A 20,919-nucleotide genomic window follows, 5' to 3' on the forward strand; every position below is an offset into this window, starting at 1 on the left:
GACGCACGGCGGTCCGCGACTATTGTCTTTTACTTTACTCCTACTGAGCCCTTCCCTTTTCAGCGAATATATAATCTATTCAATAGGTTATGGGCCCAGGGCATATAGGCTCATAGGAGAAGTTCAAAGTATTGTGAAATAGTAATCGTTTGGTGACTCAAGAAATATAACATTTAAAAAATGAGTGCGCTATATCAAATAGACAAATTGGAAGAGCATAACTATGACTCATGGAGCATACAGATGCGATCTGTCTTAGTGCACGCGGAATTGTGGAGTGTGGCATCAGGTGCTGAACCTAGTAATACTGAGAGTTCAAGGCCAAAAGATGAAAAGGCATTAGCAATTATAACGCTAAGTGTAAAAGCTTCACAATTGGGCTTCATTAAAAATTGCAACACTTCGTACGAGGCATGGAAAAAGTTAAAGGACGTTCATCAGCCGAGTGGACCTGTACGGAAAGTGTCGCTGTACAAGAAATTGCTAGGCAAACGCATGTTTCAAGGCCAAAGCATTTCAAGTTACATACACGAATTTAACGAAATTCTGGATGGTTTGTGTACAGTTGGCATCGAATTAAATGATGAGTTAAAAACAATCGTGTTGTTGTCAAGCTTGCCCGAACCATACGAAAATTTTGTCGTCGCCATTGAGACGCGTGACAATTTACCGTCATTTGATGTGTTATGTATCAAGCTGATGGAAGAGGGAGAGCGCAGAGGCAATGCAGATGGAGAGAGCGAGAATGCAAGAGCATTTATAGCTACGCAGCAGATCGTCGCGCATTCCAAAGCGAATTCAAAAAGGAATTCAAAAATCGTCGTTTGCTACAACTGCGGCGAAAAAGGGCACTACAAGGCACAGTGCAAGCGTGAGAAAATTCGCGGTGAAGGGAAAAAGCAATCGACAAAGAAAGAGATGGAAAAGCAGAGCAGCTTGTTAAATGCGTTGGACGTTGGAAAGATAGAGAACAACATGTGGTGTCTGGACAGCGGAGCAACAAGCCATATGTGTTGCGATAAGACGTTATTTTCAAAATTTATTGCGCACACTGAAATGATCGGTTTAGCTGACGCTGGTTTCCTGAAGGCCGAAGGCAGAGGAGAGGTGAAGTTACAGACAGAACTTTGTACCTTGGTGTTGTCAGATGTACTGTATGTACCGAAAATGAATGGCAACTTTATGTCCGTCAGCCGGTCAGTGCAAAAGAACAATGTTATACATTTTGGGCCACATTTTGCTAAAGTTATACAAAACGGCGAGTGTATACTGAAAGCGAATAAAGTTGGGAACCTTTATATGTTTCAAGGCAAACAAAATAGGTGTTATTCCGCAACTGAATCAGATGGTACATTGTGGCATAAGCGTTATGGCCATTTAAATTTTACCAGTCTGAAGGAAGTGATCAGCAAAGAGCTAGTGCGTGGTATTGGAAAGGTTTTTTTCCCAGACAACTTGAATTGCAAAACGTGTATGCTAAGCAAAATACATGTACAGCCATTCCCAAAGGTAAGCACTAACCGTGCCGAAGAGCTGTTGGAACTGGTTCATGCTGATGTATGCGGCCCATTCGACACGAAGTCACTTGCTGGATCCAAATACTTTCTGACCTTCATCGATGACAAGTCCAGGCGTATATTTGTTTATTTTTTGCGGAAGAAAGATGAAGTGTTCAGTAAGTTCGTCGAATTTAAAAACTTGGTTGAACGGCAAACAGATAAAAAGCTCAAATGTATTCGAACCGACAATGGAGGCGAGTTTGTCAACACAACATTCAACGGTTTCCTGAAACACCATGGTATTGCAAGGCAATTGACCGTGGCTTATACTCCGCAGCAGAACGGCGTGGCGGAAAGAGCAAACCGGACATTAACGGAGATGTCCAGATGCTTATTGGTGCAGTCGGGCCTAGGCGAGTCTTTGTGGGCCGAAGCAGTCAACACAGCAGTATACATAAGAAACAGATCACCTACCAGTGCACTGAACAACCTGACTCCAATGGAAGCGTGGACAGGTAAGAAACCCTGTGTTAGCCATCTAAAAGTTTTTGGTTCCATTGCAGTTGCACTTGCAAAGGGTCCCCGTAAAGGCAAATTCAAACCCAAAGGGCATGAGTACCGTATGGTTGGGTATTCGGTAGCAGCCAAAGGCTATCGGTTATACGACCCAGAGACGAGGACGATTGTCGAAAAACGAGACATTCTATTTGATGAGCGTTGTGGTGGTCATACCAATGAAGATACCGTTACGGTAGATTTTCCTGCATGCGAGGTTCAAGAGCATGTCACTCACACGGATGGTGACAGAAGCATCGACGACGATGACAGTGAGCACAGTTCTGACGACAGCAGCTCCAACGCATATGAGAGTGCAGTCGAAAAAGAAGACTCTGACGAGGATACTGTGAAGATTGGGCCAGGCCGGCCTAAAATTGTTCGAAATGGTAAACCTGGTCGTCCAAGAAAGCAATACAATGTGCTTGGAGCATTGGTTGCTAGTGACGTAATGGTTCCGACATCCTATGATCAGGCCGTTGGTAGCACACATGCAGTATTCTGGCAAGAGGCGATGCAAAAGGAATATCAGGCACTACAATCAAACGAAACCTGGCAGATGGCTGATTTACCAAAAGATCAGCGAGCAGTTGGTTGCAAGTGGGTATACAGCCTGAAACGTGACTCTGATGGAAAAGTCGAACGTTTCAAGGCACGACTCGTTGCTAAAGGGTGCTCCCAGAAGTATGGCGTGAACTATGTAGAGACGTTCTCACCCGTTTGCAGATTGGAAACCGTGCGGTTTATTTTGGCGTTAGCAGCGGAATTGAAGCTGTACCTTCACCAGATAGATGTGTGTACCGCCTATTTGAATAGCGACCTGCATGAAACTGTTTATATGAAGCAGCCACAGGGATACACAGATCCCAATAATCCAAGTAAGGCTTTATTGCTTAAAAAGGCAATATATGGATTGAAGCAGTCGGGGCGCGAGTGGAACTCCAAGCTCGATTGTGTACTACAAGGCATAGATTTTGTAGCATGTGAAAATGAACCGTGTCTTTACAAAAGGAACGGAAGAGGTGACTTATCATTAATCCTTGTTTATGTTGATGATATAATTATAGCATGCCGATCAAAAGAGGACTTGGCCAACATCAAGTCAGCCATTACAACATCGTTTGAATGTGTTGACAAGGGAGAGCTGCATTTGTTCCTTGGCATGGAAGTGCAGCGCGACGGTGAGCTTGGCGAAATTTCGCTAAGCAATTCGCAATACATCAAAGACATATTGCGTGAACATGGATGCGAGACCTGTAGACCTACAGCGACCCCACTGGATGCTGGTTTCCAAGTGATATGTACCAGCGAGCATTGTCAAAAGGTTGACATTGCATCCTACCAGTCTTCAATTGGCGAGTTAATGTGGCTGGCGCTTACAACAAGGCCAGACATATTGCATTCCGTTGCCAAGTTAGCTCAACGGAATCAAGATCCGCATGCAGAGCACCTAGTGGGTGTAAAACATGTGCTTCGATACCTGGCGTCAACTGTGGACCTGAAGTTGCACTACAAAGAGTGTGGACAACCCCTTACCGGCTATGTGGATGCAGACTGGGGTGGCGACCGCATCGATCGCAAGTCGTATACTGGCTATGTATACTACTTGGCTGGAGGACCCATATCCTGGCGATCTGAAAAGCAACGCAGCGTGGCACTTAGCAGCACGGAGGCGGAGTATATGGCTCTTTCAACTGCGTGTAAGGAGGCCATATACCTACGGCGTCTTATAGTGGAGATTGGCTGCGGTGACTCGAGTACTCCAACTATTCTTCATGGCGATAATTTAAGTGCTCAACAATTAGCTAAGAATCCTGTACACCATGAAAGAACAAAGCATATTGATATTAGATATCATTTTGCAAGACAGGTTGTAAACGAAGAACAAATTGTTTTACAGTATACATCAACCAATGAAATGATAGCTGATATTTTAACGAAAAATCTCCCTAAAGCGAAGCATGTTCATTTTACAAAGCTGTTAAATTTGATTTGAAAATTTTTGTAAAACATGTTTGCATTGAGGAAGGGTGTTGAAAATCAATACAAACATAAGTACCAATGCACGCATGTTAATATAAGCAGATAATAATCTTATGTTATCTACAAGTTATCTGTCACTGTTGCATACGAATGTAAGCATAAAGAATATGTATAGCAAAAGTGTCAGTCTCCAATAAAACTCTAAAGCGAACAGACGCACGGCGGTCCGCGACTATTGTCTTTTACTTTACTCCTACTGAGCCCTTCCCTTTTCAGCGAATATATAATCTATTCAATAGTAACTACATATACAGACATTCATGACCCGTTTTAGCTAACAGAACAGAACAAATACTTGACACTTAAGAAATGCTAAATTAAAAGATATACTTGTAGTTACATATTTATATCGTTACTTATCCTTATATGTAAGGGTGTAATAATTCATTATCTAAAGTTCATTAACGCGTGGTGGTTTTGTATAAAGGCCCAGTTGATATTTTGGTAACTATTAGTGACAGTTTGACTTTCCCAATGGACAAATGTACACTAATTGAGAAATACTTTTTACATTCTAAATATTTATTACTTTTGGGGCATTCCGATCTTGTAAGTTAACGTACTGAATCAATGTGCTTGCATAATTTGAAAATCAAATAATAGGAAATGTCATTCTAAAACTTTGAAACGTTAACAAAATTGCTCGGGAACTTCCCAATTGATTGCAAGTAATTTATCTAACTGCTTACATTATGGCGACAGTTTATCTTATCGTTGAACAATAGTTACGTGCATGGGCTGCCTTTTAAAATTCGGAAATAAACAATGCCTATGCCAATGTGAAGAACTCCAGTTTTCGAATTTCTATACTTTACTATACTTTCCGTTATCCATACGTATACCAGCGTTTGCATTGTTCTTTAATGGTCTGCCATCTAGTTCAACTTAATTCTACGAAGTTGAAATCAAGTTTCTAGACACCAAAACGCCAATCATTGTAGTCAAAAATCAAAAGCCTATTTGCCTATTTCCAATTCATAAATGGCGGTCCTTGTACATCTGCAGACTTACGACGATGCCTCAGCCACAACTGTGACTATTTTTGGTGTGTATTTACTATATAGTATATGCATGTGTCTGTATAATAAGTTATCAACTTATAATTGTTGTTTGCATTATGTTGTGGTACGAGTATTGTTGCAGTACAAACAGTAGCGGGTGCTCTATAACTGTCCATTAGTAAGTCTATATTCTATATATCGCGTGCCTTACAGATAGAAAACATTGAAGAAGCCGTTTTATTTGTCATTAAGAGGCGAAATCTAAGCATTCGACTCCTTGAGATTTTGTAAACGTGCCAGTTGATTGGAGTCCAATTCTTCTGGTATGCTAGCACGCCCACCAACAACTTGCTTCGGCGCCTCAATATCATTCATTTCAGCCTCGGTCTCGACATTCATCTCACCATTCACGTCCAAATCATGAGACTGCTCACCACGACCCCGCGCGCTATTCCCCCCAGACACTGCGCTACTATTGCCACCGCTGGCAAAAGCATCGTCAAAATTAACATCGAAATTAGCCTCAAAATTGGCTTCAAAGCCACCGCCCCCATCGGGAGCATTAGCCAAAGTATCGGCGGCAGCGACGCTCGCATTTGACTTCTCATTGAACGGATCGTCAACCTCCGGAAGAGCTGGGACTTCAACTGATGCTGAGTCGGTGCCCTCCGAATAGGACTGCTGGTCCTCTGCATGACAGGATTGATATTCTGTCAGAGTTATGCTTACAGTGGGTCTTACTGGGCCACTACTTTTACCTTCTTTCGAAGCAGCCACGTGCGACTGCTTTTGAGGCGAGACTTTGGCCGTCGGTTTCGGCGCTATCTCAGGCTTTTTGTCCGCCGGCTGGGCCTTCGTTTCGTCAACAGTTGACGACTGTTCGCTCTCTCCTACTGGTGGGAAAGATTTATCGGCACCGTCTTCAACCATGGGGGTTGCAGCGGTTACAATTATTTGTGCCATACCTAAGTTTAATGTGTTCGCATTTGCGCTAGCTGGCGCAGCCCCCTCCTTGACCAGCTGTGGTGGTGGCAATGGTGGTGGTGGCTTACCATCGTCGCTCATGTCGTCCTGCAAAATTATCAACAATTTAAATTAGATCAATCATACATAAATGGGTGAACGGGTCTGAATTAAATACCTCCATGCCAGGTTCTTGAATGAGCACTGAGTATGCATTAAGAATAAACAAGAAAGTTTTGTTTTTAATTTACTTAAGACAAGTTTCATTGAAAGTTACTTTGTTGAAAGACATCGTTGTGATCTTTCGTTACTAAAGACCAGAGAAATAATATGTTAAAACAAAATAGTGCATGGAAATATTGAGCTTTTCACATGCCCAATCGGAACACGCAAATTATTTACACTCAGCGAAATAATCTGACATGAAGTCTTGAATAATAAGTTTAAAGAAACCCCAAACAACCATAATTAAAATTAAAATGATTAAGTTATCGAGTCTCAACACTGGGTTTCAGTTTCTAATTAGAAGGAAAAAACAAGAATATATTTGTCTTTGAGTGTAGCTAGTTTTTAAACAATTACGAACAAAGTAACAAGAAAAACGTTGTTTACAACTCGGATTAAGTGTATTCATGTACACGATAGCTACAATACAACGGGTAGAGAATTTATTTTTAATATTACATACAACCAGACGACACAAAGTACCCTTAAATGAAATAAAGTGGAAGACCTCTTATATAAAGTTGGTGTGATCAACAGAAAACTTTGTCATTTGAAACAGAGAAATAGAACCAAGGTCCTTGGACACGCAGTTGCAGAAGCTGACAATATAACGTTCCTGGGCTCCAACAAATGCAAAATTCATAAAGGAAAGGGTTGTTCAATATCTATTTCCGATTCTTTTTAGCTATTTTTGTAATATCATTTAGAAAAAAAGGAAAAAAGGGTTAATATAAGATGCTTTTATACAATTTATTACAAAGTATAGTACATATATATGTGATTAAAAGTGTCTTTATTTTTAGCCTTGTAAAAAAGACAAGGCCTTAAAGTGTTATGTATTTATAGGTACTGAAAGAAACAGGACATACAACAATTACAGAAGCATAAAAAAATCTAGTAATATGAAGTGTGATTGAAAATTTATATTTTGCAAAATAGAACGTTTTAATAAAAAAACTAAAGTCAGTGTCATCTTGCAAACAAACATCCACTAAGATAAGCTGCCAAAAGAAATCAGAACAAGATCATAACAAACACCGAAGCGACACATTATTGCACAGCATAGAGAACTCTGCAAAGGATGGGAATATATCCTTTTTAGTATAGTATTTGGTATTAGTTTCACAAGTTATACACATTTTAAATTTGTCAGAGTGCGTAGAGACTTTGCGTAGAAGTTGATACGTGTGGTTTTTTTAAAGGAAAGCTTCACTTATAGGAGATGTTTACCTCTAGAGAATATAGAATCTGGTATAATAATAGCTTTGAATTGGACATAGTAAAAGTTATAGTGGTCGTACTGAAGAAATGTATATTGAGTGAGTTATATTGATAGGTATATAGATCTTTAGAGAGATCGTGAGGGGAAAAGAAAAATGTTCATTTCAACACCATTCAGAAACTTACCTGGTGGAGGCATTGAAGGTGCAGCAGCGCCGTTTGGTATATAGCCACTATCATCATCTGTGAGGAAATATAAATTACGGGACCTTAATAATGCAAATACGGATCTGTTGAATTTAAAACTTACCTGCCGTATCCTGTGAACCAAACATATCCTCTGTTAACTCCAATTCATGTGCATACTCTGGCGGCAATGCTGGTGCTGGCGGCAATGCAAAAGTGGGCGGAGCTGTTGGCGGCGGGGACTCATCACCGCCTTCGGTTAATGGCTCGCCCATTTCATCGCATTCCTCGACCACCAAAGAGGGGAAGTTTCCAAATTTTCCATCCAGCTCACCCTCCCACCATCCATCGTCCACTCCATGGGCTGTTTTTGTCACAATCTTGATGATCTGGCCTTCCTCGAAGGTTAGCTCGTCCTCGGCACTGGCATCGTAATCATACAACGCAATACACCACTCCACCTCCGACTTGACGCGCTTTTGCGGCGCCATTATAACCGACACCTGATCAGGAGATTGCATTGAGTCCACCGTTTGATCTTCATTGTCAACAGTATAATCGACAGATGAGAATGAAATTTGTGAGCGCAATTGATTTCCTGAACTACCATTTAAGGCGGTGCCGGCAGCATCTTGATCGATGTCCAAATAGTTGTGGGGCACATAGCCCTCCTCACCGCGGAAGTTGCGTGCGCGCAACCAACCGTCGCCGTCTCCCTCGCCAATGACCTCAAGTTGCTCATTTTCAACAATAGTCAGCTCGTCAGGGTTTTGAGCCTACAATCATAGTTAAGGCCGAAGAAAAATTACGCATTAAGAAAAATATTTCCCATTATTACATACAGTGTAGCTATAGAGCGCAGTGCACTTAAAAATTGCCTCCTTGGGCTCAGGGACAATGGGTTCGTTTTTATCCTCTTCCTCTTCGGCACCCCAATTGACTTCGGTCGGATCGTCCCAACCACTACTGGTAGCAGCCATCATGGGCACCTGGGTAGTGGGAGGCGCAACACGTTCTTCGGGTTCTATTTAGATATACAAAAGATAGAATAGTTATCATAAATGTGATTTTCTAACGAAAGTACCACTTACCCTCATCACTGTCGCTGAAAGTGCGATCCCGCGACAATGGCTGCTCTTCTTTGGGTTTGGTTGCAGTGGGCTGAACGGCCGCCTCCTCCTTATCGCTATCATAGAACGAATCCGAACTTGGATTTTCGCCTTGACCCGATGCATCAGTACGCATGGATATGGAACTGGTTGAGCGCGTCAGCTCTTGCACACCCATGATCTCGGCCTCCTGCACCCATTCATCAACATTAATACCGCCATCGCGCAGACATTGAAGACAGGCCTCAGCCTTGGCTTTCTCGGTCTCAGAGCGGCGAATATGGTCCCGAAATTCTTCAATTTTCGTGTCCAAGTCCGGACCATTGGGATCATTTGGATCCGTACGCTGACCAGAGTCGCGCAGGGACACACACAGCGCCAACTTCTTTGCATTCTCCCTGACCGAAGCATTCTCTTTGACTACACGCCCCGCCAAATTCTTCGCCTCTTTAGTGAGCGTCTCAGAGGCAGATTCATGCTCACACGTTACTTTGCGTACGGGATCGTTGTCGCATGCCTCAAAGTCGTACTGAATATGCTGTTTGAGTACCGGATAGAACAAATAGCAGCACTGTAGATTATATTCGCGTGTTAGCTGTTGTGCCTGATCCCGAATCTTCCCAAAGCTGTTCTGAGTGGCCGAGCAAGTGAGCAGCTCGGTACGTCTAAAGGGTATCCAAAATTTAATATTTAATGCTTTAACAATTTATTTGGCTTACCCCATCAAAGTTAAATATTCGGCGACACGCTCGAAAACGTAATTCTCCATTGTGGTCATTGTCGTCTGGAGATCGACGGTGAAGTACCGATTCTGATGAGCATTTGCTGCTGCCAGACTGAGAATATAGTCGTTACGCGCTCCGGTCGACTTTTCCTCCAGAAGCTCTTTGCGTGACGTCACGCGCGCGCTATTTTTCTGCAAAGACGTTATGGACTGGAAGAAGGAGCCCTTTTTTTTCTTAAGCTTTTCCTCAATATCTCGCGCCTTATCGCGCACATCGTGGGCACAATGCTCTTCATCAAAGTATTGCTTCTTGGTTTTGTCGACATCGCCAACACTCAAGTGCAGCTCCTTCTGCACGTTGACTATGCCAGCCAGGGAGCGCTTGGCTATGGCCAATTTGTAATCTCGAAGCACCTTCGCTTCATCAGCAATCTGCTGCTGAAACACCTCGATGGCGGCCAGCCGTGCTCGTGCCAACTTTTCGTTTTCCTCAAGCACGGTTCGCCAAACACTCCACATGTTCCTGGAGATAAAAACAATTTAAAGGTCAGAGGTGAAAATGGCAATGTCAAAGTGCGCTGTATACTCACCAACGCTCCTCCATCCCCTCCATCTTAATGTCAGGTATGTTTGGTATTTTCTTGTTGAGATACTGTGATGATATCTTTAACAGAGCTTCGCTGTATGACTTTTCGATGGCCGAACGCTTGATGGTAAACTGACGTATATCCTCGAGAAGGTCGCACTCATGTTGATTTTTCAACTGCAGCTTGGCCACTTGCTCCGTGTGAAGATTTTTTAAGAACTTGACATAATTGCCCTGAGCAAGAGATTTACGCATTACATATCATTGAAATGCATTTCAAACCTATAAGAGGGTGTTTACTCTAGCCATTAACTTACCTTGCGCGGTGGTGGCTGCATTTTGGTAGCTTTGTAACTACTACACAGATTCCACTACGATATTAGCTATACAATAACTTATGCAAGTCCTTTCAACAGAACCAGCTGCAATGAGTACAAACAAATACATACATAGATATGTAAATACTATAAGGATGCATACATAAAAATATACTCATAATGAATGAGATTTATGCGAGGGCGTAGCGAGACAACACATATAACTTATGTAATATAATGAGGGGGGTAAGGCCAAGAACTTAAATGTCTGCAAAGAGGTCCTTGGGATCTAAAAAAAAAAAATAAAAACTCAAGCTCATGTCAACGCATGAAAATCTCTGCACTGCAGTTTTTCTCATAAAGATACTGAAGCATTTTTACAGTAGACTACAGCAGCCCCTGATATCGATTTCTTGGCCAGGCCAGTAGCTAGCAATCATTTTGAAAGGCACAAAAAATCTGTAACAAGTTTTCATAGCTAACACTTTTCTTGGACATGCCCGTCTTGTAGTTGTAATTATGGTTACAGTAACTCTGGCGATTTGGCGAATTAACATCTACTTAATTGGCTTTTTTGTCAATACAAATTTCAATGCTTTTCACGGATTGTGGCTACGCGTACTTATCGATTTCGATTTAGATTTAAACGTTGTTGTAGAAATTTTTCACATGTACCGTTAGTGACTGCGCATCGGGGGTGGTTATTGAATAGCCAAATGTTCATTCACAGCTCCGTTGACATTTGGGCTGACACATGCGCATTGGCTTTTGTTTTACATACCACCGCTTCTACCACGGCATTCAGCAGTTCCTTAACTGGTAGTTGTCATGTTGATAACAGTGCTCGTTAATCATTGCCAAAATCATAAGCAAGTTATTTTAATAATTCAACCGGCACTTTGACTCAGCGCAGTCTAGTCAGCGTAGTCTATGCCGTAACTTACACTAAGGGTTCATTAAATCGAAACTCATGCATGGGCCAAAATTATTTCCACATGCTTGTGTCTCAACAGGTTTACCTGATAATATTGATATGAATGGAGGTATGTTTGTTGATAAGAAGAGAGTATTTTTATCGCAGCCCGAAAGTATGTACATACATACATACGTATGTAGGAAATAAAGTGCCTCGCCATTAAATTATGTTAAGAACTACACGAAATCGCAGAAATCTTTGGCGAAATAATAAAAAAAAAGTTAAACGGAAACTAAGTAACACTTTTTAGGACCGCAATTTAAAAACGAATTCAAACACATTCTACGTTTTAAAAAATCTAAATAATTGATCTACCATAGACGTAAGCATATCACACTTGTCCCAATTTCAACTTAAGTTAATTTCTGAAAAATATTTTTAAAATATCCGCCATTTCATAAGGTACGACTATTTGCTTAAGTGGCAACGCCGAAATATACCAACAGTTTTGTTGGTATTTTTTATATTTACAGCTGCAAATTTGACTGCATTTAAAAATATCGTCATTGTGGTTTTATTTGCATTCAAAGGCATTGAAAATTTGAGCGATGTTGAAATACCATGCATGCTGGAAAAGAAAAAATCGCACTTTAAAACCACGGCACCACCGAGCTGACTTCTATGAAACGGTGCCCCAAAACCGGTTCTGTACGAAAACGAGTGCGAGGAACGAAATTCCAAGTCAAAACAAAAGACTAGTGGGCCAACGCCAATAGCTAAGCAAAAGTTTCACTTTTCTACGCGCAGTGAGCGTGCGTGCAGTTTAGCGAATTACCAAGGCTTTCGACCTTTGAATAGTGTAACTTGGCCAGCAAACTCAATATTATTTTGTAGAAACCAACAAGCAAGTGAACAAGTTTTAAAATGTATCGTGCCAGCGGCCTTATTATGCAACAGGTGCGCCAAAGGACGCCAATACAGGCAATGGCTAACAAAGCGGCGCCAGCTTTGATAACTTTCACCTGGCGACTGCAACAACAACAACGAGGCACGGCGACGTCATCAATGAGCACGAGTACCAAACAGACGGCGACGCCACCACCTCGTCATGATTGGAATAGGGCTGTGAGCGAGGCCGAACGCATTGTGGGCTATCCCACATCCTTTCTCAGCCTGCGCTGGCTGCTCAGTGATGAAATTGCCAATGTCGCCCTTCACTTACGCAAACTAGTAGGCAGCGCTCATCCACTGATGAAGACGGCCAAGTAAATAATTAACTCTTCCTCTCTATATGAATTCGATGATAACTTATATACCGCTAATCCACTCCAGACATTTACTTTATAATGGCAAAAACACCATGCAGGCCTGGGGCCTGATTGTGCTGTTGGTGTCCAAGGCTGCTGGCCATGCTGCCAACATTCCGGACGTCGAGCAAGATAAGAGCGCCGGAGTTTTGCACTCGCAACGTGCGCTTGCCGAGGTAACCGAAATGATACGGATATCCCATTTGGTGCATAATGTGAGTATTTGGACGTCCAATTCTAGGCTATACCTTATAACCTGATATATAATGCATTGTCCACAGAGCGTCGTCAACTTGCAGTCGAGTACGCAGGCAGGCCAAGATGCTGGTACCTACGACGATATGTCATTTGGCAATAAAATTGGATTGCTAACTGGTGACTATCTTTTGGGACACTCTAGCGCTGAGCTAGCAAATTTGCGCAATCAGGAGGTTGTGGAGCTGATCTCGTCTGCTGTGCGTGATTTTTCGGAGTCCGAATTCATTGGCGAACGTGACGAGCAAAACAACCCTTTACCATACAAACCCGGTACCTTTCAAATGCCATCACTTAATGTGGGTGTGGATTTCAATGAGCACGATGTAATGGCACCCATGCCAATTGCTCAAGTTCTGGGCAATCCTGAGCAAGAATGGGAATGCCGTAATATACTTAATGCGGGCAGTTTGCTAGGCAAGTCTTGTCAAGCCTCGTTAAAGCTGGCCGGCCAGAGCGAAACGATGCAGCGTCAGGCCTATCGCTTTGGTAAGCACTTAGCGCTTGCCTGGCAGGCTTGCCTTGATGCTGAACCGTTTCAATGCCCCACTCTTCCGCTGGACGTCACATTCAGCTTGGTGAGTGCGCCAGTTCTGTTTCATTTGGAACACGATCCCAGCCTCTATGCTCAGTTGGAGAAGGGAAAGCAATCTGTGGAAAACATTGATTACGATAAAGTGCACAAGGCAATCCTTGCCGGTCCGGCACTAGCAAAGACAAAAGCGCTGCAGCGAAAGCATACGGAAGCCGCTCTCAGCGTGTTGCAGCATTTCCCGGCAACGGATGCTCGACAGGCGCTGGAAAACATTATACTGGCCATGCAGGATTTGTGAGAAACGGCAGCTCATATGAAAGTTTTACACTGGTTTAGGTTTTAATTTATTACACATGTACCTAGTTTTATACTAACGACAATTTTCTATGCAAATTAAAGACAATGGAGTGACTATTTAAAGAAAATCGAGATTAATTTAGGCCCGGTTAGTGATACGTATGAGTACCAATTGCTTGCATCGATCATAGGCGAAAAACTGCGGAAAGTCAAGCGGCACATTCTCGAAAAACCAGGGCTTCTTAGACGTTTGCTTCAGAAAATACTCGTACATGGGCGCGACCGAATTGCAATCCTCGAGAGTAAAGACATAACGCTTCTCTAGTGCCACATAGATAGACTTGGCTCTGCTCGTCTGCACCCCGCGAGCGAATATCTGATCAATAACAGCAATGAACGCATCGGTTAGGGTGTCATCATATATCACATCCGCAGCGAGCACAACGTCACTATCATCAATTGCTGATATTAGCTCAGAACTATACTCTGAAGGATTTCTTAAGAAATCGTACTCCAATACTTTAATTTCCCCGCTTAGAAGAGCAGCATTGCGTTTCACATTGCTGCGAATCAACTGCAATATGCAGCCAAGATCTACGTCGGTGCAGTAAGTCTTTCCACTGTTGTGTATCGCGGCGGCTATGCTGGTCAGTCCCATTCCCGCTCCGAGCTCCATAATGGTCTTCGTCTTCAGTTCATCGCGATTGGCAAACATATAATCGGCTAGCAACAGCGCACCCCGCCAAACTTGAAGGCCTACCAATTTTAACTCAGTGGCCGTGGAATGTTCAAGTTCAATAACGCCCACGCGATGCTGTCGCACATCAAGGTCTCCATCGTTGTCCACAACGACGCCAGGATAATGAAATTTGAACTTGGAGATGACATTATTGCCCTTCGTCCGCACCTGTTCATAGTCCACTTCTTTATAGATTTCCGAGCTGACGGTATACATTATATCTTTGAAATACACAGAGGACTGCCAGCTATATGTAACGGCAGAGCGCTGCGTTATTTTTAGTTCAAAATAATAGCATGACAGCTGATGCGCCCTAAGTGTGTACCTATAATAAAGTCAGTTTCAATAAGTACACACTCCACCCAGGGGCATGACATTTTTAGTATGGCTAGTATTAAATGCTTTTGGTATTTTTTAGTTAAAACTAGCCAAGGTAAAGTTCGCGTGGCTGCTAAAAAAGGGCGATTATAATAACATTCATCGAAAACTAACAATTATTTTAACATAAAAACCAACATATTGTGCTGCCTATGTTGCAACATGAGTTTCCTTAATGGGAAAACGCACGTGCAGTGTTTTCTAGTAACAATGAAAATTTTGATCAGGCTCGATGTGTGTGTGAGAAGTTTAGTGAATGTGTTTGGATGTTTTGTGTGTGTGCGTGAGGTTAGTGGGGGGGCTACGGGGACCATATTAATACTTACCCTGCTCTGCACAAAATACATACCAGGAGAAAAGACAAATAAATTATTACGATTGCGACAAACGAGCCTTAAAAACACAAACTTCAAGGAATTGTGTATACATACATATGTATTTATAAACATCCTCCTGTCTGCTAGGCATCAGTATAGGAATATTCATTTAATTTTCAATTGTGTAATTTTCTTTTGCGTTGCAGTACACATAAACAGCAACAAAAACAAAGTGCTTTAACACGAACACACAGAGAAGTAGAAAGTTTAAAGGAGCAACATAAACAAAAACGAAGTAAACTTGATTTTAAGCTTTAAAGTGTCACCGCCAAGACGTACGCACGAAAAATGTTTTGGGACAAGGGTTATGCGCCCTCAGCGAATATAGAGGCGCTTTTAGAGAAGGAGGTAAGTAACAAAATCACGTGACATTGCCACGATTTCAGAATCATGTCTAACATATTTGTCTGTAGAATACCACGCTCGAGGAATTCCTAGATGAGGAGGACATACTGCAGGAGTGCAAAACGCAAAAGAAAAATCTTGTAAACTATTTCACACGTCCTGAAGTTATTAAGCGACTCGTTCAACTAATCACAACCGAACCCTCTGAGGATGTACCCATGGTGCAGCGTTTTCGCTATGCGAATATGTCATGTGAGATACTCACGCTGTAAGTGATCTGCTACCAAGCTTGGAACAGCCAGCGGAATTGTATTTTACGTTTTATGTTTTTTTTGCAGCGGCCTACCGTCCCTAGATGAGAAACTTCTGTCCGATGCCGACACACTACAGTTGCTGTATTCATATCTGGAAAAAGAACCACCGTTAAATCCATTGCTATCATCGTTTTTTAGTAAAACGTTTAGCATGCTCTTTACCAAAAAGCCTGAACAAGATTGGTTTTTGTATCAACATATGTGCCTACAACTCTTGGAGTACATTAAATCACAAAAGAATTTTTTGGATTTAATTTGTAAACACTTCGACACTCCGGTTATACCCGATTTAATAATGCAAATGATGAAGGACATCGAAGGCGGTCAGCTGAAGCGCAATCTTTATGAAGCAAGTGCTCAATACATAACTCATTTTGTACTCGCTTTAATTTATAATTTTGTTATAGTGGCTTACTGAGGATAAACTTGTTGAGAGACTGATTGCAATATTGCGTAATCCTCAAGAAACCGACAAACATGGAAATGTTGCGGAATTTTTCTGTGATCTTATCAATCAAGGTCGTTCCATGCGTCAGACCGAACAGGAGAACGATTCATTTGAACCGGCATTTGATGGTTCCAATCCCATATTGAAAACCATTGAATCCGCAGAGACAGTTGAAGCCTTGTTAAATGTGATTTTGGAACCAAACGCTGTCGAAAGCGCCATCTTATCAGGAATATCAGTTGTACTTACGCTTATTAGGCCCATTACTTTCACGTAAGTTATAGAAATTATGTCACCAAGCTATTACTTATGTTTATTTTTAATGTGCAGTGATGAGCCCAATTCGGATCGTCAAAGGCTACTGCAGAAACGCGAACGTGAGTTCCATCAGGAAGTTCAGGAGACTGTTATCACTGTGATGGCACCCCGCTTATCGGAATTTGTGCACATACTCAAAAACCCGCCTGTGGTAAGTAAACTTGAATATTCAGCACTCCTTTCATTATATTCATACGAAACAATATAGAAACCAATGCTGGAGACAACAGCTACTGTCCTTACTCCACCCTTTGGCAAGACACGCCTGCAAGTGTGTCGCGTTTTTACAGCACTTTTAGAAACCAGACATGAGATCGTACAACAGGCGTAAGTATCATTACATGCATACAACATTCTTTAAATTTTAATAATTTTTGTTGTTAAAGTATCTGTGCCACAGACTACTTTAGTCTGTTGTTGGAGTACTTTAAGCAATATTGCTGGAATAATTTTCTGCATACGGAACTTGAAAAGGCAATGCATATTGTCTTCTACAACGAACTTTCCAACAACAAGACGATTTCAACGGAGTGCAACGATATGTCTTATTGCAAGCAGATGACCAGTGACGATTACATTTTCAACTGCTTTATGAAAACCGACGACGATGCATCGGATACTACAGAAGTTGAAGTAAAGAACGCACTGAACAACGCAAAACGTGCTGAAGGTGGCAGAGAAAATCAACCTATAAATGATGAAGGCATCGAAATCGAGACTGCTGCGGTTGATGCTGCGTCGTCAGTACAAAACGAAGAGCTAAATGATCAGCTAGCTAGAGAAGAAACCGAAGAAATGGAGTTGCAAAAAGAAGAGGAGATCACGGAACATCTAGTTGAAAAGGAAACTATTGAAGCAGATATCGTCGCTGATAGTGCCGCAATTGAAACGACAGAAGCCGCAATTAATGATGTTGACAAAACTAAAGTCGTAAATAACGCACCGCCTACTGAAATGCAAACGCATGTAAGTTCTTAAGCACTATTTTATTTATTGAACGTTTCGTTTATGTGAACACATTTGCAGTTAATCGTCAATTGTCATTTGGTGTCAAAGCTAGTTGCATATTGGCAGCACAATGCACAGGAGCAGTAAGTTGTTAGCTACTAGTTTCAATAATTTGTTAAAAAATGTCTTGTACGTTATAGAGCTGCTGAGAAGGGGCGCCGCCTGGGCTACATGGGCCACCTCATCAAAATATTGCGGCATATTACAAATTGTATATCAGAATCTGAACATATCGGGGCCCTAATCACGACGAGTCTCATCGATGAAGCAGAAACAAAGTTATGGCAATCGCTGATTGATGCGGAGGATGGAGAATTCACGCAAGCTGTGAAATTGCAGTCCAAATTGTTGGCCAATTGCAATCCACACGAAGAGAACGAATACAACGCGCAAATCACAAAAGATTTTCTGTGCGAGACAAGTGCCTGGAATGTTGGAGCTCTTTCTTACAGCAATATGGGATACAATGACCTTGACGGTACGCTCCAGGATATTGTATTCAATATGGATCACGATCAAAATCTGTTTGAGTTTACACGCAACCTTAATGATGATGATGAAGACGACGATGAGCACTCTGGTGCTGGCGGTGGCGACGGGCACGGTTTATTGAGTAAGAGTTCGGTGACACTAAACAATCTATCTGCCGATCCATGGGACATGGATGTACATTTTGTAAGCACAGATGGTAACACTGGCACTGAAAGCTGGGGCGCTGACTTCAACAGTGTCAACTTTGCCGATTTCGATGCTCATTTTAGCACACTTAGCAGCGATCTAGGCATGCCAAGTACACAGGCGTCTGTCAATGCCACAGAGACGACAGAAACGGCTATCACTTCGTCCTCAATTGATGATGAGAAACAAGAGGATGAGGTAAAAAAGGCATCAAAACTTTCACCAGACAACGCAGCCAATGATTCCGAGCAGGCGGAATATGACAATAATGCAAATGTGGAGAAAACATTGAGTGTGTCAAGTGATAAAGCAAATGATTCAAATGATTTGAGTTTAGCGTCAACCACCACAGCGACAAACATTGAAGCCACTTCCATTGTAAGTCGCTTGCAGTCAGTGCTGCTGGATGGCGAAGATGACTACGAGGACGATGAGGGAATGTGGACTAAGCCATTAGGTAGAGAGCTTGAAGCAGAGGACGAACCGCTAGGGCCCATTGTAAATGGACCGAGCCACAAGCAAGTGACCGAATTGTAAGCAATGCATACTTTAATTTATTTAAATATACAAGTTTTGAAACCGCTTTTTTCACAGTACTAATGCCAGTCAAAATAATGACAACAATAGCAGCAATAACATCGCCGGCGACGACTTGACGAACCAGCACAAATTGTCGGTCAATGTCACAGCTCCTTCAACACCAACAACAACATCGGCTGCAAAGAATGTTGAAATTTCAACTAATAGCACATAAATGTAACTTTCTTGGAAAATGTCTTTCACTTGAAGAACAAAAGAGATCAGCAACAGCAACTGCAATTGTATAAAATGAAAACTGTGTCGAAAACTTGGTAATTTCTTATAATTGTGTTTTTGCGTACATATTTATATAAATATACCATATACTTACTAAATATAATGTTGATATACATATACATATATACACAAAGGCTGCAAAGTACAACAAACTATTTGTGTATAAAGAGAAAGCCTGTATGAACGAATGTCCAAAGCAAATCGTTTTGTGTAGCATAAAACATGATTCCTTCTGCTCCTCGCTCGCATTGCCAACTTCTTAGTTAAGTGTAACAACAAAACCCTTTATTTGTTTGTATTTTAGTTTTCCTATAGTACAGACTTGTTTTCAATACTCTCAATGTGTAAAACAACAAATGAACATTATTTAAAGTACCAAATTATACAAACGTATTTATCTTATGTTTATATTTACATTATTTTATATATTCTTTGATTATCGAGCTCCACCGCGACCAGGATATTGATATATTAGTTAGCATAGAGCATACTTAATAATATCAATGTGGAGTCTTGTATTTATTGTATTATATAACACAAAGCGGAAACCAAAATATTGAAAGTTTTCAGCACGCCACCAATAATCACACACACATATAGATACACACATACATGCTACAAGCACAAAGTAAGCAAAGTGTATATGTAAATGCCTTTTGCCATTATTTTTTACTAACAATTTACGCATTGATCAAGAAATTGCACTAAGATTGGTTTAACCAAATATTTTGTCCAAAGTACAAACTCTTAAATGATAATAACAAGAACAACAACAAGCATTTGTAACGAAACGACTACTTACACTCACTTAAAGAACGCCCATTATCTTTTTCTATTTTTGTAATTAACACAACGAAAATCATATGAAGACTTTCCAATAAGACATTTTATGCGTTATTTAATTGTTTGTTTGTGTTTTGAAAGAGCACTTTCAAATTTGTCACTAAAAATAATCTATAACCCAAAAACAAGAATGAAAATGTTTGCCATCTTTTTGCTTCCAAAATATGTAATTATAATTATGTTTTAATTATGTTTAAAAATAAAATATATTTAAAGTGAAAATTATGTTGGTTTTAAAAGAATCTTTGCTCATGAGAAGTAAACTAAAGTTCAAATATTTCTGATAATTCAATGTTTTAAGAGCACTCCTCACATCCTTCCTTGCCACCTATGTATGTGTTGTAGTTATTTTCTTTTAAATATATTTTGTATCACCTGTAATAAATGTAGCTTGTATTATGATATAAAATAAAATACGAAAAAGACACCTGCAAATAAATAATGACTCTCCGCTTTTTATAAATTTCCGTAGAGAAGTTGTCTCATCTCTTCACAATTGTAGAGCCAAACATACACGTACACAAAATTAGAATTATTTTCAAAACAATTTTTAATAAAAAACTGTGATACTTAAATGAAGTTGCAGGGTATTTGATAAAAGGCGAGTTTAATTTAAATACAAACAACTAAATAAAAAACCATTTGGTTGATACAAAACTATATAGTATAGCCAGCAGTGGCACATATTTCATAAAGGCGGAGATAAAACTACTTAATATGTATTTACTACTAAATATGTATTAAACCACTATGCAACTACCAACAGACATACATAAAACTTATAAAATTAAAAAGGAGTGCAATAATGGTTCATTTAAGCAGTTTTAATCTGTACCAATGAACATTATGAATAATGAAATTTTGTATTTGAACTTAAAGATTTATGTCTAAATCCCTTCTTAGTCTTAAAACAAAA

At 40.9% G+C, this 20,919-nt stretch overlaps 4 protein-coding genes across 9 annotated transcripts; 2 read left to right on the forward strand and 2 right to left on the reverse strand.

Annotated features, from left to right (window-relative positions):
• Positions 1-4,227: 4,227 nt before the first annotated feature.
• LOC115632115 (protein nervous wreck) lies at positions 4,228-11,012 on the reverse strand. 6 transcript variants are annotated; one of them, XM_030529113.1, is made up of 13 exons: positions 10,913-11,012; positions 10,430-10,534; positions 10,117-10,346; positions 9,522-10,049; positions 8,785-9,467; positions 8,536-8,717; positions 8,301-8,469; positions 7,818-8,231; positions 7,694-7,750; positions 6,240-6,265; positions 6,064-6,169; positions 5,857-5,988; positions 4,228-5,787 (listed from the first exon to the last, which is right to left on the reverse strand). In XM_030529113.1, exons 2-13 carry the CDS (start codon positions 10,448-10,450, stop codon positions 5,360-5,362), a joined length of 2,976 nt encoding a protein of 991 aa, XP_030384973.1. In that variant the 5' UTR covers positions 10,451-10,534; positions 10,913-11,012; the 3' UTR covers positions 4,228-5,359. The 6 variants fall into 6 exon arrangements, with proteins under 6 accessions (XP_030384973.1, XP_030384972.1, XP_030384970.1 ...); XM_030529112.1 differs by having other exon boundaries at positions 5,857-6,169; XM_030529110.1 differs by having other exon boundaries at positions 4,228-6,169.
• A 938-nt stretch (positions 11,013-11,950) lies between these two features.
• On the forward strand, positions 11,951-13,856 carry LOC115632313 (decaprenyl-diphosphate synthase subunit 2). The gene is made up of 3 exons (XM_030529414.1): positions 11,951-12,610; positions 12,678-12,867; positions 12,934-13,856. Exons 1-3 carry the CDS (start codon positions 12,270-12,272, stop codon positions 13,738-13,740), a joined length of 1,338 nt encoding a protein of 445 aa, XP_030385274.1. The 5' UTR covers positions 11,951-12,269; the 3' UTR covers positions 13,741-13,856.
• On the reverse strand, positions 13,757-14,729 carry LOC115632314 (methyltransferase-like protein 22). Its single transcript, XM_030529415.1, has one exon. It carries the CDS (start codon positions 14,692-14,694, stop codon positions 13,879-13,881), a length of 816 nt encoding a protein of 271 aa, XP_030385275.1. The 5' UTR covers positions 14,695-14,729; the 3' UTR covers positions 13,757-13,878.
• A 650-nt stretch (positions 14,730-15,379) lies between these two features.
• LOC115632697 (serine/threonine-protein phosphatase 6 regulatory subunit 3-A) lies at positions 15,380-19,191 on the forward strand. Its single transcript, XM_030529934.1, has 10 exons — positions 15,380-15,581; positions 15,647-15,846; positions 15,917-16,241; positions 16,300-16,613; positions 16,671-16,809; positions 16,867-16,985; positions 17,045-17,624; positions 17,685-17,749; positions 17,807-18,877; positions 18,939-19,191. Exons 1-10 carry the CDS (start codon positions 15,522-15,524, stop codon positions 19,096-19,098), a joined length of 3,033 nt encoding a protein of 1,010 aa, XP_030385794.1. The 5' UTR covers positions 15,380-15,521; the 3' UTR covers positions 19,099-19,191.
• Positions 19,192-20,919: the final 1,728 nt, after the last annotated feature.

Source organism: Scaptodrosophila lebanonensis, unplaced genomic scaffold, assembly GCF_003285725.1.
Source record: "Scaptodrosophila lebanonensis strain 11010-0011.00,11010-0021.00 unplaced genomic scaffold, SlebRS2 tig00001415-arrow-pilon, whole genome shotgun sequence".
Taxonomy (NCBI): domain Eukaryota; kingdom Metazoa; phylum Arthropoda; class Insecta; order Diptera; family Drosophilidae; genus Scaptodrosophila; species Scaptodrosophila lebanonensis.

Bases quoted from the DNA above. Each gene is read 5' to 3' on its own strand.
- LOC115632115 (XM_030529107.1), bottom strand. From the start codon at position 10,450: ATGCAGCCACCACCGCGCAAG. The intron at 7,751-7,817 runs GTAAGTTTTAAA...ATTTCCTCACAG, and splicing joins TGGTTCACAGGATACGGCAG to ATGATGATAGTGGCTATATA. The intron at 6,266-7,693 runs GTAAGTTTCTGA...ATGCATACTCAG, and splicing joins ACCTTCAATGCCTCCACCAG to TGCTCATTCAAGAACCTGGC.
- LOC115632313 (XM_030529414.1), top strand. From the start codon at position 12,270: ATGTATCGTGCCAGCGGCCTTATTATGCAACAGGTGCGCCAAAGGACG. The intron at 12,611-12,677 runs GTAAATAATTAA...AATCCACTCCAG, and splicing joins CCACTGATGAAGACGGCCAA to ACATTTACTTTATAATGGCA. The intron at 12,868-12,933 runs GTGAGTATTTGG...CATTGTCCACAG, and splicing joins TATCCCATTTGGTGCATAAT to AGCGTCGTCAACTTGCAGTC.
- LOC115632314 (XM_030529415.1), bottom strand. From the start codon at position 14,694: ATGTATACCGTCAGCTCGGAAATCTATAAAGAAGTGGACTATGAACAG.
- LOC115632697 (XM_030529934.1), top strand. From the start codon at position 15,522: ATGTTTTGGGACAAGGGTTATGCGCCCTCAGCGAATATAGAGGCGCTT. The intron at 16,614-16,670 runs GTAAGTTATAGA...TTTAATGTGCAG, and splicing joins ATTAGGCCCATTACTTTCAC to TGATGAGCCCAATTCGGATC. The intron at 17,625-17,684 runs GTAAGTTCTTAA...ACACATTTGCAG, and splicing joins CTACTGAAATGCAAACGCAT to TTAATCGTCAATTGTCATTT.